At 44.3% G+C, this 16,674-nt stretch overlaps 1 protein-coding gene across 1 annotated transcript in view; it reads left to right on the plus strand.

Moving 5' to 3' along the window:
• Nup154 (nuclear pore complex protein Nup154) overlaps positions 1 to 16,674 on the plus strand; it is a 308,861-nt gene that overhangs the window by 274,150 nt on the left and 18,037 nt on the right. The window contains exon 9 of the mRNA XM_050174549.3: positions 1,900 to 2,265. Coding sequence (XP_050030506.2) covers positions 1,900 to 2,265 — 366 coding nt within the window. The remainder of the gene's footprint in view (positions 1 to 1,899; positions 2,266 to 16,674) is intronic.

The raw sequence follows: 16,674 nt of genomic DNA on the forward strand, positions 1-16,674 counted from the left end.
CGATAAACTCAAGATGAATTCAGTTGTCACCATCTATTGCAGCACGCAGGGCGTAGTTTATTGTTTTAATCATAATATTTTACTTTATTTATGATGCCCAACACAATTTTTATGTCACCATCTATTCGACGATCACGCGCATCGCTGTTGCTATGTTAGTTCAACCTTCTTTGTTTAGACTGCTCCAGGGGCCAGGAAAGGGACTCTGTTCATAGCCACCTGGTCTGTATGCTTGTGGAACGAGTTGTGGCCGGAGAAAACGCGAGTTGCGTTGAACTTTTCGTTTTGCCTCATTATTTCCTCGAGTGACGGCTCGCCGCGACGCTGGCAGATCCTCGGAACCATATATCCACGATATGGTTTAGATAAGGTGCAAATAAAATATTGCGAAACAGCGTCCATCATCAAACCCTGCATTGACCGTTCAACCCATAAGCAATATGACTGTCACCCCTTACCTCGTCTGATTTTTCCCTAATTGTACAGCACTTTTCGTGCAAAATTGGCAACTGGAAATAAGAGTCGCAAGGAGATGAGAAATTAAGCGATCTGCTAAGGGAGAAAGCTAAGGCAACAGCCAAACAGGGAGGACAAGCGAAAATGGTTTGTGAAAATATTTATGGATCGACATCTTTTTATTTAAAAAGGAAGTAGAGAAAACGCCGCCGGAAGTGGAGAATAATTCCGTGTGTTTTGAATGACTCTTCTACAGTTATCAATCGAGCCGCCTGACGTAGCTGCTTCCCTGCTGTGCTAACGGGGGTGTTTTTCTAACCTTCCTCGAAGTACGTCTAGAACCGCAGCGTCCTGCGCTCTACGCCGTTGTACGGGACTGGTGACGCAACTTCCCAAATAACGACACGAGTCGGTTTTGGCGCTTGGTAGAGCTGTATAGGAGGGATCCAAAAGAACTGTGATTATACCGCAAATATACATTTCTCTATAATTCTTCCAGAGCTAATTCAAAAAAACGCTACTAGAAGTCATTATTTTGCACTTTCGCTGCTCAACTTGTTCTTGGCAAGGTTCTTCCTGCACATCATTCATGCGTGAGTCCATTTGATGTGGTTCTTCTTTTGCCAAGTTAAGAAGAGGTATATCTCACAGGCGTACCTGTGAGATACACATTATTTCAATTCTCTTTTGCGGGTTTACGTGGCTTTATGGCGAATGGTAGGCATTTTTCACATTTGTACTAGTAAAACTACCCTCCCCCTCATTTGCATAGAAAAGTTACCTTGGGTTGCCCCCCCCCCCCCCCCCCGAAAAAAAATCCTGCGTACGTGCCTGGTGTGGCAATAGGGAAGGCATGCTCACACAATTTTCACGACATTGATGGATTGTGAAGGCTTCAAAAAATGTCAAGTTCGCATTGTTCGTAGTGAATGGGTGCGATTTTTAACCGTAAAAATACTGAAGAGGAAAGATTAGCAGCGACAGACAGAGCGGAAAGAAAGACAGCACTATACTCTGTCTTTCTGTTCTAGCCGTTGCTGCTAATCCTTCCTTTCTGGTATTTTTGCACTACGAAATCATGTCATTCAGCAAGTGCCAACTTGTGCAAGAAGATGTTATTGTGCATTCTTCATAGTTTTTGCCTCAAGCTGTGCTCTTGGCAAGCCTTGGTTACGGTCATATTTCTTTCAGTGTTGAGCTGCGAACCGAGCCTTTTAATGAGCATGCATGCTCACGAAGTCTATCATTACTACATCTACCCATTTGGGCTATGTAGAAGCGCCTACAGGAAAATGGCGTCTGTAAATAATAGCACTTGGATGTTGAACAAAATTTGCACATGCTTCTTTTTGCAATGCATTCAGTGCTGTTTCCTTAAAGTTCAGTAATGTACCAAGCAGCCCAGTTCATCACGCTCCTGATGCTGTTCTGCTGTGCTTGCAGGCAATTCGAGACATGCTGTCCGAGCTACGTGCCACCAGCGATGGCTGCTCCTACGAGACCCTGCTTGGCCTGGCACTGCGGTCAGATGACGAGACGTTTCATGCCTCGCTGTACGACTGGCTTTGTGAGAGTGGTCAGTCTGCACGCCTGCTGGATGTGCGCAGCCCCTTTCTGGAGGCCTACCTACAACGTCGGTGCAACGCGGCCGACCTGCTGTGGAAGTACCATGAGCGGGTGGGCAACTACGGTGCGGCTGCGCGCATCCTTGCCAAGCTGGCAGACCGACCGGGTGCCGATGCAACCCTGGCTAGGCGCCTGGAGTACCTGGCGCGGGCCATCGTCTGTGTCAAGAGTACCCACTTTCAGGTTTGTGCATGTGCCGTAACGCAGCCACATTTGCTGGCGATGTGCAAGGTTTTCTCATCATTGACACTGGTGTGGCTGCGTCATTCCGACAGCACTCGAAGCGAGTAAGGCCATCGCAGCAGCATTGTATTTTAGCTGAGTTTCCCATTTCTGCCCGTACCCTCTGCTGGTGTGCTTTACCAATGCTCCCAGATTCCCAAGTCCTGTTCGAAGGCACCTTTTGTGGACCTGCACTCGAGGGCTGGCGTGTATTAGTGAGGATGCTGTTACACGCAATGTTGGGTCATTTCGAGGTAGTTGGCCAGCCTGCCATCACCAGGGTGAAGCAATTGTTATTCGCCTCACTGCTCTGATACACATTGCTAGTTGCCAACTTCAGTGATCACCATCCTAGCAGTGCTATGTAACCCTGTGTTTTATGCCAGAATGTGAAAAAGATGAGGGCTCACCGGCTGGGTGCGTTTTCTGGTTGTTGTAGATATTTCGAACACATCCACCAGAAAAGAAATACTGTTCTGCGTAAAATTTGCACGTCTTTCCTGATGCTAGGAGTGGCCTGAATCTTATGAGCTGAGGCATAGCAATATACTGGGTGTCTTGGTTTTATCTTGTTATACATTTTTGGTGTGTAGCAGTTTTTATACCTGGCATTATCTTTTGATTGTAATATCCTTATTTCATATTTTGTGCCTTTCCTTTCTTCATATTGTGTGCCTAGAATGGGTCTCATGATAGAAACTCAAAGTTCCTACATTAGTTAATCAATAATGTGATGATGCTGTCCAGACCTTGTCATTCAACCCTTTGCCCTTGTAATGACAGCAGTATGCGGTGGCTGTTAATGATCTCTTCTCTGAGAATCTAAAGAGAAGCTTCTGTTTGAGCGAAAAGTTAGTCGATGATTTTGCAGGAAATAACAAACAATTATAATTGGTAACAACTTGTGAGGGACTACATGCCCTTGATCTCCTTGGCATGTCACTAGCTGAGTGTGGCCACTACAGAAGCCTATGCTCTCCTAGAGCATTGACGTGGGCTAGCTAGTACGTCTGAACAGCGCAAGGGTTTAGCCAACAACAATAAACTTCAACCAGTGTTTATCTTCGAAGGTAATCGAACAGCACTTCAGACAAGACGAAGTATAGACGACCGACACAGTGCCAGCTAACAACCAGTCTTTACAAAATTACATGCTTAACAAGTGGATACTGGTAATCGCAATTCTAAGATGGGATAGAAGATACACGGAAACACAGGACAAGCGCTAACTCGCAACTAAATTTTATACTGAAGACTTCGCCTACTTAAGCACACAGCAGACGAGGATCACACAAGCACACTGCCCATCAAGCGAACCAATGCATCATATCAAGAAGCATATAGATTACAGCATCATTTCCAAAAACTGCTTTTTTTTGCAACCAATCATATTAAGAAGTGTATAGATTACAGCAGTTTTTAGTTGTTAATTCAGTTGTTAACCAGTGTTTATTGCACTTGAGTGACAATACAGTAGAATCTCGTTACAACTAACTTTGCGGTACCGCCAAATCTAATTCGTTATTTTGACCTATTGTAGTACTGAAAAACAATTAGTTTCATGTCAGTAATGTAACACAATGAAAATTATGTACCTTTGCAGTAGGTGCACGTGTTCGTACATAAATAATAAATGAAAATGCTGGACACACTTTGACAACAATTTATTGCTTGAAGCAGTCTGTTATCTTCTGGCGAGTAGATAACAAGCGCTACAGGACGAACACCTCCATTTCCTTGGCATTCCCATGAACTTCCTCAGGGACATCATTGCAGCGCCCGAGGAATGATCAAGTTTTCTTGAGAAAAACTTGAACATTCGAGCTGGAAACTGTCTCTTCCTCTTCCTGCGTCGATCCAGTGTTGGCATTGTCTTCATCACTACTATATTCTTCTTGCTCACGCACTAGATTCACAATGTCTTCACCGGCGAGCTCCACAGATGTAGCCGCCGCGCCGTTGCCATCATTGTAATCTTTGAATATCACCGCAGTGTCTGCGGGGAGCTTCTCGGTAAGCTCCATCCACAATTCTGGGTCGAGCTACTCTTGTGTCCTCACTGTGTCGTGGCATAGGTGAAGCCTTCAAATGGCCTCCCTTTCACCAGCAATTGCCAATTGTGCTTGCTTCAATGTTTCACCTCTAAGGATTTTGGCCTCTGGGCGAATATTAATTAATCAGGAGGCGCAAGATGTTTCCGAAATTCGGCCTTCACACATCTGACGATGCCCTGCTCCAAAGGTTGGAGCAAAGAACTCCCATTTGGGAGCATGAATTCAAGTTGCACATTGCTCCATCGCCCGTTCACTGTATGTACCAAACAGTCATCATCGATTAGAGGAATTTTTCTCGCTTTCTTCTTCATTGTATCGTCGAGTTGCATTAGCCACTGTGCGAACAAGTCTCGCGTCATGCACGCTTTCTTGTTGGCTCGGTAGTCGCCAGGCAAGGAAGCATCTTTTGAGGTGCTTGGCAGGCTTTGCCGACAGATGCCCGTGGCATTGCAGCAGAACAGAACCGCCGTGCGGAGACATGATTTCTTTCTGCACTTGTCACTTTTGACAGGATTCGTAGCGGTCCTTGAAACTCTTGAGAACCCTGGAGTTCTAAAATAGCATTTTTAAGGCCTTGAAAACCCTTAAATTTCCTTAAATTTCTTCAATAGACTTTTGTTCAACCAGTTTTAAGCGGACGCCTCTTGAACGCCTGACAACTACCGTATTTACACGATTGTAAGTCAACCACTTTTTTTAAATTTGAAAGTTGGGGTGTCGACGTACAATCAAAACCAAAACATGGCGCCGCCAAAAAAGCAAGACCAACGGGAGCTACAATGTAGTTACGATTTTATGTTTGCTCTATGGCCCTACCCGTATCTTTTCGCTATCTCGCGTGTTTGTTCGCTTTTCGGAAGGGTTTTTCAACATTTTTTAGACTATTATAGTGCACTCAAGGCGGGCAGGGTGTCGATAGTTGATGGAAGCACCGCTGTTCCTATTTGTGGTGGCACCCTCAGAACGGCGGCGCTTGCGGGGAGCATCGGTAGTTGATGGAAGAGCAGGCATTGCTCGCGGGTTTCTCTTTGCCTGTTGCGCATAGCTTTCTTGACGAAAGGCATTGGTTTGACGCGTTCCACTTGAATGCCGGCTACGTGCTACTTCTATGCTTCCCCAGTCGTCATGAGTGCTCCAGGCCCACTAATCGTTCGGCACTCATTCACAGCAGTGTTCAAGAGGGCTGCCATCCTTTATGCCGAAGAAACAAATCACTGCACAGTGGGCCGCAATTTCTGTTTCCTGAACGGGTGGTGCAAGAGTGGCGACTGCAGCGAAGCGAAATTTTCACCTGTGACGGCAAGTGAGAAATTTCCTACATGCCGAAGTCTGGACACTTTCCGGAGCTGTAGGCTAAGCTGGCGGAGTACGTCACTGAAATGCATGATCGGTCCCTGTCAGTGAAGTGCGACATGGTCATGTAACAAGCCCGGACCTTCGCCTTTTAAGGCCCTGCTCCACCGTGAGTACGAGTGGCTTGCGGCAGAATACCACGAAATTACGCCAACCGGACCTGTAAAAAGAGCCTCCCTGACGGCTGCGTGTGGTTGGGTGCATTCGGCGTGGGCTGCTGTTCCACAAGATGTCGTGGTGCGGTCGTTTGCCAAATATGAAATTTCGCTGGACCACAACGCGCTGTGGGACCGTAGTAACGATGACGATGGCAGCACTAGTGAAGATGAGTAGTCCAGTGACCATGTGAGCTACTAATAAATTTTCGTTATCGAATGTGCCCTCGGGTATGCTCTCCTTTTTTTTTTCCTGTCGCGCGATATGGGGGGGTCGACTTACATTCGAGTCGACTTACAATCGTGTAAATACGGTAAGTCGACCCCCACATATCGCCTGACAGGGAAAAAAAAAAGCATACCCGAGGGCGCATTCAAAAACAAACATTTATACCGTATTTACTCGCATAATGATCGCACTTGCGTAATGATCGCACCCCTGAATTTTGTCGTCAAAATGCGTTTTTTTCTTTTCCCATGCAATGATCGCACCCCGAACTTGCCGCAGCGATATGTCGTGTGCCAAGTCTAGCTAATATTGATAGCGCTTACCATCTGTCGAATGCTATGCGAACAATTCTTCAAGACAAACCAAGCGGTCTGCACGCATCAAACATTCTTATGTAGATGCCTCATTTCATTACTTTCATCACTTTCCGCACTTCCATGACTAAAAAAAAGCTGCAACCAAACTTGCCTTTATTATGTGTAGGCTTTATAATGGTTGTGGTCAACAACAACAAAAAAAGACGCCTTTCGATTCTTCTCATCTGCACTCGTGGGCATGCAACAAATAGCGAGCGGCAACGATAGTAGTCACGTCTACACTGATACATTAAAACTGTACCCTATTCATACGCCGACGTTTGTAACACAGCTAAGATATTCACCCATCCTTAGCGGAAACGTGCCATATTAGGATAGCAGTGAAGACAAATGCCGCAGTTTCCGGAGCATGCTGGCCATGTGTTTCTATGTCACTGGCAGCTAAGCTCTGTTTCTGTCCCCTCAATGTGGACATGGCTACGTTACTGCCGCAAGCTTGCAGATATTAACATTCATTACTGAAGAAACTGTTTCAATGCACGTAATGTACTCACGAGAAGAAAAAGAAACATTGCGGTCGGCGCGCTCGGCTTGCTGCGCCGGCCGCCATTTTTGTTTTGGTGTCCCGCAGCAAACGCGGGACGAAAAAAATTTGTCTTTTCGCGGGAAATTTAGCCCGCGTAATGATCCCCTGATTTTGCGTCAATTTTCTGACTAAAAAGTGTGATCATTATGCGAGTAAGTACGGTATGTAGTAGCTGACATGGTCACTGGACTACTCGTCTTCACTAGTACTGCCATCGTCATCGTTGCTACGATCCCACAGCGCGTCGTCGTCCAGCAAAATTTCACATTTGGCAAACGACCGCACCAAGACATCTTGTGGAACAGCAGCCCACGCCAAATGCACCCAACCACATGCAGCCGTCAGGGAGGCTCTTTTGACTGGTCCGGTTGGCGTAATTTCACGGTCTTCTGCCGCCAGCCACTCGTACTCACGGTGGAGCAGGTCCTTAAAAGGCAAAGATCCGAGCTTGTTTCATGACCATGTCGCACTTCAGTGGCAGGGACCGATCACGCATTTCAGCGACGTACGACGCAAGCTTAGCCTACAGCTCCTGAAAGTATCCAGACTTCGGCACGTGGGAAATTCCTCACTTGCCGTCACAGGTGAAAATTTCGCTTCGCTGCAGTCGCCACCCTCGCACCACTCGTTCAGAAACATCGAACTTGCAGCCCGCTGCGCAGTGATTTGTTTCTTCAGTGTAAAGGATGGCAGCCCTCTTGAACGCTGCTGTGGATGAGTGCCGAATGATTAGTGGGCCTGGAGCACTCATGACGACTGAAGAAGCATAGAAGTAGCACTTAGCCGGCAGTCAAGCGGAACGCGTCAAACTATAGAGAAAGCTAAGTGCAACGGGGAAAGAGAAACTCGCGAGCGGTTTCTGCTGTTCTGTGAACTACCGATACTCCCCGCAAGCGCCGCCGTTCTGAGGGTGCCGCCGCGAATGAAACAGCGGCGCTTCCATCGACATACCCCCTCCCCATGAGTGTTGTATTCACTGTAAAACTCTCAAAAATGTTGAAAAACCCCCCAGAAAAGCAAACAAACACGCGGGATAGTGAAAAGCTATGGGTGCGGCCATAGAGCAAACATGAAAATGTAACTACATTGTAGCTCCCGTTGGTGTCGCTTTTTTGGCGGTGCCATGTTTTGGTTTTGATTGTAAGTCGACCCCCCCACTTCAGATTTTCAAATTTAGAAAAAGTGGTGGACTTACAATCATGTAAATACGGTACTACTTGAGCCATCCAGTCCAATCAGTGTCTGTAGCCACAACACAGTAGCGGGGTTACGGCAGCAGACACAACCTTCATTGTAGGAAACGTGGTGTGCGGATAATTGCGGTCGCATCTTTCACATGCAGTATGCCGGGAAAGGGCACATTCCGGCAGTTGTGGTTAAGCAGTGGTGCTCATAAGGATTGGATTTTTCTCCGGATATGTCAAACTCGCGTTGAGCAAAGTGCAACACACATGGGGAACCCTTCCACGTATCATCAATGGGTGAGTCTGCTCTTAAGATAACAGGAAAAGTGCAAAACACATTAAGAAAACGAAAGCGATCACAGCGCACAGTACCGTGTTGAGCTACTTGACAAGTGTTCACGAGCAATGCATTGAGCCGACTCCGTTGTTGAACGTGAGCAGCCTGTGCAAACTGTACACGCTGAAAAAAGCACACGAGTGTGTGACCTATGTGGAGATACTGTGGACCCTGATATATGTAACGTCACACTATTCCTACAAATCGTGATCACACATAGGAGAATGGTTAAAGTGTTCCCAGATAGTAATTTTCTGTGGCAAAAAGGAATCTGCCTACGTAGTGTGCCATGGTCTGAGAGCATTTTTCATCTCGTGCCTCCAACAGGAGCAGCCTTGTGGTTGTGCCATTCTGTTTGACAAGTCTTTGAACAACTACCTGCTGAGAAAACAGATGGACATTCATTTGCGGCACTGGAGCACAGTACTCACGAGATATTAACCACGAGACATTACACATCGGTGCACTGCTGAAGACCTTCAGGAGAAATTTCTGCATGCCTTGGCAGATTTGCCGAGCCGTCCGGCTGTCTATGGATGGCCTCAACATAAAGTGCTTTAGGGGAATGCAGGAATAGCTGCAGCAGAACCATCGAGTTTAGTGTTTGGACCTGGGCACTTGCAGACTTGACACAACGCTTACGGGGTGGGTCTTGGTGCTGGCTAGTTCGTGGTAAAAAGAGCTCCGAAGACTGCACAGCGGCGCCAAGATACCAAAAATTCAACAGCTAAACACCTTCCAATTACTGGTATTTTTCAAAACAGCATTCCGTGTGTCAATGTAGCCCTGTGGTTAACGAGCCAGTTCCAGCTCGGTGGTGGGGCATCTTCTTTCCAGCCTCAGTGCCAGCCAGCACGAAGGGAAGGCTTGTCTACACTGACATTTCTTCTCGGCTTTCTGGCTGGATAGAAAATGTTGCTGTGATCGAACGTGCCATTGCACTGTGGAGTGACGTGAAAGGGCACATGGAATGCGCAAAAAAGAGACAGGTGAACTTGCCAAAGTTTGCATCGTTTACACGGGGTTTTGCCAGGACCCACTGCCTAACTGAACTTTGCTCTTGGCATTGTGGTGATTCTGAAACCATTTCTCACGGATACCAAATGGACAAATTACTGATGGTTTTCTGAAAAGAGATCTGGAATGTCTCATGAGGAAACATTTTTATTTTTATTTAACAATACTGTAGGCCTTTGCACAGGCCCAAACAGGAAGTGGATATACACACGAGCATGGGAAAACAGGAAAAAGGGAAAAACAAAAGATAGATAAAGCAAAAAGAAAACTGCCATACAACAGCACTGGTATTCAACACAAGACACTTTTTTTTTTGTTTCACATGAATCAGGGAAAAAGGTACTCAAGACAATTGCAATATTTGTCGTATAATACTCTTGTAGTTATCGTGGATCTATAAAACACCACTATTCAGCACATTGCAATATTTACATTTGAAATGCAATCACACGTGCACTAGTGTCCAATCACTCAACCGACGCATTACCTTTGAACTACGCACTCAAATACTTTCATGAACAGCCAAAATATCACTCCAATTTTGCGACAAAGCCATCCACAGAATCTGATTCTACAATTTCCTTTGGCAATGAATTCCAGATTTCAATTGCCCATGGGAAATATGAATATCTAAATGTGTCGCACTGTGTCGGATACTGCCTGATGTGTTTATTATGACAGGTTGTATTGGAGTGTCGGTGTGGTGGCTGCACGTAATCTCGCTTATCTATATTAATGTTGTTATTACATAGCATAAAAAGAAATTTCATGACAGCCACACGACGCCAACAAACAAGGGTAGGCAGTGCTGCCTGGCTTCTAAGAGCACTTACGCTTTCGTGTCGAGAATACTTATGGTATATAAATCGCAACGCTTTATTTTGAATGCTTTCTAATTTCTGTGAGAGTCCTTTCTGGTGCGGGTTCCACACTATGCTACCATACTCAAGAATTGGCCTTACTAAAGTTTTATATGCTGTTAGTTTCACATAGGGTGGTGCTGCAGTTAATTTTCTTCGCAAGAAACCGAGTGTTCGGAAGGCCTTCGTGCATGTGTTATCGATATGGGTATTCCATTTTAACGCGCTTGTAAAAGTTATGCCTAAATATTTTACTGTGTCAGTTTGTATTAAATCGTTGCCCATTAATGTATAATTGAACCTAAAGATCGACTTTCTATGAGTTATGGTCATATACTGTGTTTTCTTAAGTTAATTTCCATTCCCCACATGTCGCACCAGCGGGCTATATTGCTTAGTGTAGTATTTAGTCTAAGCTGGTCCTCGATTCCTTGCACGCTTGTATAAATTACCAAGTCATCGGTGAAGAGCCGCAATTTTACTCCATTTTCTGCACAATCAGCGATGTCGTTAACGTATATGAGAAATAATAATGGCCCCAATACGGACCCCTGTGGTACCCCTGAATAAACTTCAAGTTGGTCCGAGTCATAATTATTTATAGTAACATATTGAGTTCGGTTTGACAGATAGGCTGCTATCCATTCTACTACATTGTTTTCAATTCCGATAGACTTTATTTTCTCGATTAGTTTACAGTGCACAACGCGATCATAAGCCTTCGAAAAATCAATAAAGATAGCATCAGCTTGGAATTTGGAGTTAATTATTGATGCGAAATCATGTGTTATTTCTAATAATTGTGTTATAGTTGACAAGCCTTTTCTAAAACCGTGTTGCTTAGGATATAATATGTTAATTTCTTGTAAGTATGTCATGACGGCTTTACTTACTATGTGTTCCATTAATTTACAGCAGCAACTGGTTAGTGATATTGGTCTATATGTTTCCACGTGTAATTTATTGCCTTCTTTATGAATGGGTATTACTTTGGCACATAGCCAATCCTTGGGAAGAGAGGCTGTACTCAGCGATTCAGGAAATATAATTTGCAAAAAGGGAGACAGCTGCTGCGTGTATCGTTTCAAAAATACATTTGATATATTATCGGGCCCCGGCGCCTTCTTGGTGTCTATTTCCAGAAGCAAGCTTAAAATGCCCGACTCTGTTATCACAACTCCGCCCATCCGGGTGTCAGCGGCTGTCACAGGCGCACTCCATATTGGCCAGCACGTGAAAAACGGATTGGAAATAGGTGTTAAATGTATTTGCTACAACGCGCTTGTCTTCTACGACCAAACCTGCCACTTCTATTTTACTGCTCATGCCTTCTGGCTTCGACAAGTAGCGCCAAAACTTTTTCGGTTGATTCCTTATGAAATTTGTTAACTTATTTGAAAAGAAGTCATCTTTTGCAGCTTTTATTTCTAATTTCAATTTGCATGCGAGCTCTATTATCTCCGCAGAATTTATCCTTTTTCTTCGAAGTCTTTTTAGTTGTTGTTTTAGGTGAATTATGCTCCGCGTGATCCACGGTGTTTTCCGCTCAGTTCTTTTGAATTTTGTAGGTATGAAATTATTTTCGCAATGCATTATAGCCTCTTTTAGTTTTATCCAAAGGCCATTAACGCCTCCACAGGATTCAGCTGAGAAACCACCCAAGGTTTCCTCTAAGTAGTTAGTAACACTCTCATCATTAGCTCAGCTATAGTTCTTGAAAGCTATTCGAGATGGTTTGGTCTTTCACCCAGCGCTCATACGCAGAGTAAAAAATGTTAGAACGAGCATCTTATGATCTGAAATCCCTTCTTCAACGCCTAAGTGTGGTGTTATCGACTGCGATACTAAAGCAAGATCAAGTACTGAACAGGTATTTCCCTTGACACGCGTAGGTTCATTAACAATCTGTGATAAAGAAAAACTAAACATTATGTCAAACAGGCGCTCACAGTTTTTTGCATCTCTGTTGCCGATAGTTAACTTATTCCAATCTATCCCAGCTAGATTAAAATCCCCAATTAATAACAGCTTTGTACGGTTATTAATTTTGCTGTGTAGGTAATCATGTGTAGGTATTCCTCAGGCACTCCAGGGTGTCTGTAAATAGCACCTATTAACAATGACGTATTATCAAACTGAATTGTGCACCAAGCACTGTCATGGTTAGCTATTCCAGGCTCTTCTTGAAATGTTAAACTGCTTTTTATCATAATAGCTACGCCGCCTCCTCGGCCATCACGATCTGTGCGTATCAATGAATATGAGGCAGGCGCAATTTCAGTATCATGTATTTGGGCATGTAGCCATGTTTCGGTAACTATTACAGTATCTGGACTATACAGTATGATTATCTCTTCTAATTTATCAATTTTATTAATGACACTTCGAGCATTCAGGCACAATATTGAAAGCGGCGCAGAAATCCGTTGTGTCTTGTTACCTTGTCATTTCTTTCTGCGTTCTTTCGTGCTACCCTGTGCCGATGACGAGGTGTGGGAGTCACTTAATGTAGGTGCAATGTTTCTTGTTATTTCTACTCTGGTGCGTTTATCGGGATCCCACGTGTAAATACGTCCGTTCAGTCTTAGTTTATGAAATGATAGTGAGGCTTTTGTACCGTTTGCCTGTTCAATTGCCGTTGAACACCACAAATTAGATCGGACGTCTCTTATTCTTTTTGAGAAATCTTCTGATATTGATATCGGTGTGCCCTTGAGTTTGTTACAGCAAGAAAGAATTTTGGTTTTTTCTCTGCAATCAAAAAGCCGAAGAATGATTGGGCGTGGGCGCTGACCGTAACGATTGCCAATCCTATGAATTCTTTCAATAGATTTAACTTCAAGGTCGAGTATATCCTTGAATATACCTTCTTTTATTTTGTTTTTTAGTGTTCTCGCCTCCTCGTCTGAGACTTGAGTAACGCCATAAATGACTAAGTTATTTCGGCGACTTCTATTCTCCATATCATCCATTTTAATAACGAGTTCATGCATTTGTTTGTTCATGCTTTTGCAACAACTTTCACATTCCGATATTTTTTGTTCGCATTGTCTGAATCGAGATAGCTCATCCTCAATGACCGTCATTCTTGTTTGTATACCGGCTACTGTTTCTTCCACTTGCTTCAAGTTAGAAGCCAAATCCTTCAATGTCTTATTTGTTTTACTTTGTTCTTTTAGTATCTTCTTCAGTAAGTTAGTGTTCGTGCCTTCATCACTTTCTGAGTCAGAGTGCAGTCCTGGATTAAGTTCTACATCTCCTGACATTAGCAGTAACAGTCTTATAACATCACAACATTCACACACCAAACCAGCAAGAAATCGTGGACTCGGTAGCACCGTCAGGGTGATATCATCATCTCGAACAGAATATACGAAATACTTGTCACCAACCTGTGCAATAAAAAAGACGTGCGTGAACATGTGTCCCGAGACTGAAGGGCTCGGCATGAAGACCCGCTCTTATACCCTGGGGTGGAAGTGGCTCTGCTGACGTCACTGGCTGTGGTGGCCGCATTCCTGAGCTGCGTCCGTGCTCAGTAGGTCCCGGAAATTTCCTTGGAATGGCCGCAAGGTGACAGCCATTGTCGACTGGTTACTTCCCAGCGAGGCATGCGCGGTTGATCCGAGGCTAATACCGAGTTGCCACCACCAATCTATGCAATAAAAAAGACTTGCATGAACATGTGTCCCGAGACGATGCCACCAAGTCCACTTCTTGCAATTCATCAAGTGCTTGGTGCTGGCAGCTTCCACAGGAATTGTTGGCATGCTCAAAATGAATCTCATGGACCCATCGACATTTACATTGGGCATGCTGCTGACAATGTAAATGTCAGCATTGCTTGGTGCTGGCAGCTTCCACAGGAATTGTTGGCATGCTCAAAATGAATCTCATGGACCCATCGACATTTACATTGGGCATGCTGCTGACAAAGTAGTGAAAGCCGCAAAGGTGAGCGCCAAGGGCATATTTGCCTTTAATGCGAACAGTTCCTCATAAGTTCAACCAAGAAAATTCTGGAAAGGAGCCCGCTGACATGCCATCTAGCCTGTCATTACTAGACCCTTGCCAAACAGGTTTCAGGGGTCTTACACGGCCATTGCAGTTAGACAATTGGGCGAGCATGAGCACGATTCTGTGCTTGGCAAATACACAGAACTTTTGTCAGAGAAGAAACACTAGTTTGATAGACAGCATAGACGATCGGTTCTACCTTGAGCTCATCCTACGTACACTTGTGGTGAGTTGAGGCAGGCAACCGTTGAAAGAGGCTTCAGCGTCAACTGTCAGGTCAAAAACATGAAGGAGCTCTCGTATGTGTCGCAGCGAATTGTTGCAATGCAGTAAGTAAGGCGGCAGTGGCGTCCTGAACATTGGTATACTGAAGGAGTTGCGTAGATCTGCCTCAGCCGCACACAACCGCTATCGGGCCTACTTGGAGGATGAAAGAAAGCAAGTGATCGAGCAGTCAAAGGTGTCAATGACGAATCTACGAAGAAGAGGCTGGAAGTAACTATTGCCGATTTAACAGCTTGTGCCGGCAACTACACTGACCAGGCAGAAGCCACAAGCAACATCACCTTCATTGTGAAGGCGTAAATGGCAAAAGAAAACACTCCCAAGCTTGCAGAAATTGATGACGAGTTGGAAGGGAAAGCTCTTGAGTCCACTGTTTCAAAATGGACCTCTTTTTTTTTGTGTGTGTGTGTTATGCAATACGTCTAGATGGTGAGGTGAACCAGTTTAACTCTTTCCCTACCATGCGGAAGCTAGGTGTTTTTTGTAGGTTACACTAGATATTTTTTCCTGAAGGAATTACTGCACTCAGTATTTTATGTAATACATAAACATAAAGGCGAATGAATGCACTTTTAAAGCATAGTTGTTTTATTTATGAGATGTATGTCATAAAAAAGATATAAATTACCAGAATCAAGATTGTGGGATAAAATTAAAGTTGGTATCTGGTAAGAAAAATATGTAACAACAATTATGAGATATACTAAACGTATTTCCTTCTAATAGGCACTTTCTCCAAAAAAATCAATATTTTTATTGAACAGGTATTCCGCTACAAAAATTTAACTGCAGGCACTGCAGTCGGGCATGCCAGGCTGCAGCCGCGAATGTTCAGGGTGGCTTGCGTCGTTGCCGCTCTCAGGGTCAAAGTTTGACGAAAAGGCTGCATCCTCAGACTCGCTGCTGCTCGATCCATTGATAAAATCGGCTGCAGACACAGCAGCATCACAAGATCTGCGATCTTTTGAAGGGCGCTTGCGTTGCTCCCGGAAGTGGCCATTTTTTGCTGTATACTTTGATGATCACGAAACTTCGGAATGAGTTCAAAAATTACCGCCTCGCGGGAAAAAAATTGAGCTGCTTGGAAAAAAAAAATATATAGTTTTCCTCCTTCATGTCTGATGGCGCAATGTGTCTGTAAGCGGCGCAAAAGTTCTCGAAAGCAGCGTTTGAGAACATCGATTGCGGGCGGCCATTTTTGCTTTATACTTCGACAGTCGCGAAACTTCAAATGATGGTTTAACCCTTTCAGGGTAGATCTTTTTTTTGCCATATGCGACTGCCCAGGGTTGATTTTTTTAATTACAAATTTAAATTCTTCAGAGGGACCTATTTCGAAAAAAAAATTATTGTAATTTTTCTAGGGTGACCGTAAAGTGAGAAAAAAATATTTTGCGTTGCTATATGTACTTTTTATTTATGAATAACAACAATAAAAAAGCAAATAAACTTATAAGAATTAAAAATTTGATGCATTGTTATCAAAAAAGTTTGATGCATTGTTATGTCAGGTCTTCAGCTAAATGCGTAGCAGAGATGCTCGATTTGACATAAAGGGACTCAGGATTAATACTCACTCGTGCACTACATGTGTAATCATGTATAACCAACTCGCCCATCAACACGTGCTCAGTACACATAAGGCTTAGAAAATACGCACACGAGAATATTTTGCAAGTGTCAAATGTTCCTGCTCTTACATCTTATCGCCAACCAGAGGCAGTTAGTTTTCCCGAGTCTCCAGAAAATGAAAAAAAAAAAAAAAACAAGGAAATGCATGCACGGCGGCATCCTTCCTATGCGTACCCCTGTTAGCACTAAACGAGCGAGAAACAGGCAGTCACTCTTTGAGCGATTAGTAACAAGATAGCCATGAGTTTTGCGAGCGCAAGAAGCTGAAACCGCCCGCGGAACAAAACCTAAACCACCAATGCGCCTGCGCGCTGCCAATGCGCGAGCGGCAGTGTATGGACGCA

Source organism: Dermacentor andersoni, chromosome 8 (genome assembly GCF_023375885.2).
Source record: "Dermacentor andersoni chromosome 8, qqDerAnde1_hic_scaffold, whole genome shotgun sequence".
NCBI classification, from domain to species: Eukaryota; Metazoa; Arthropoda; class Arachnida; order Ixodida; family Ixodidae; genus Dermacentor; species Dermacentor andersoni.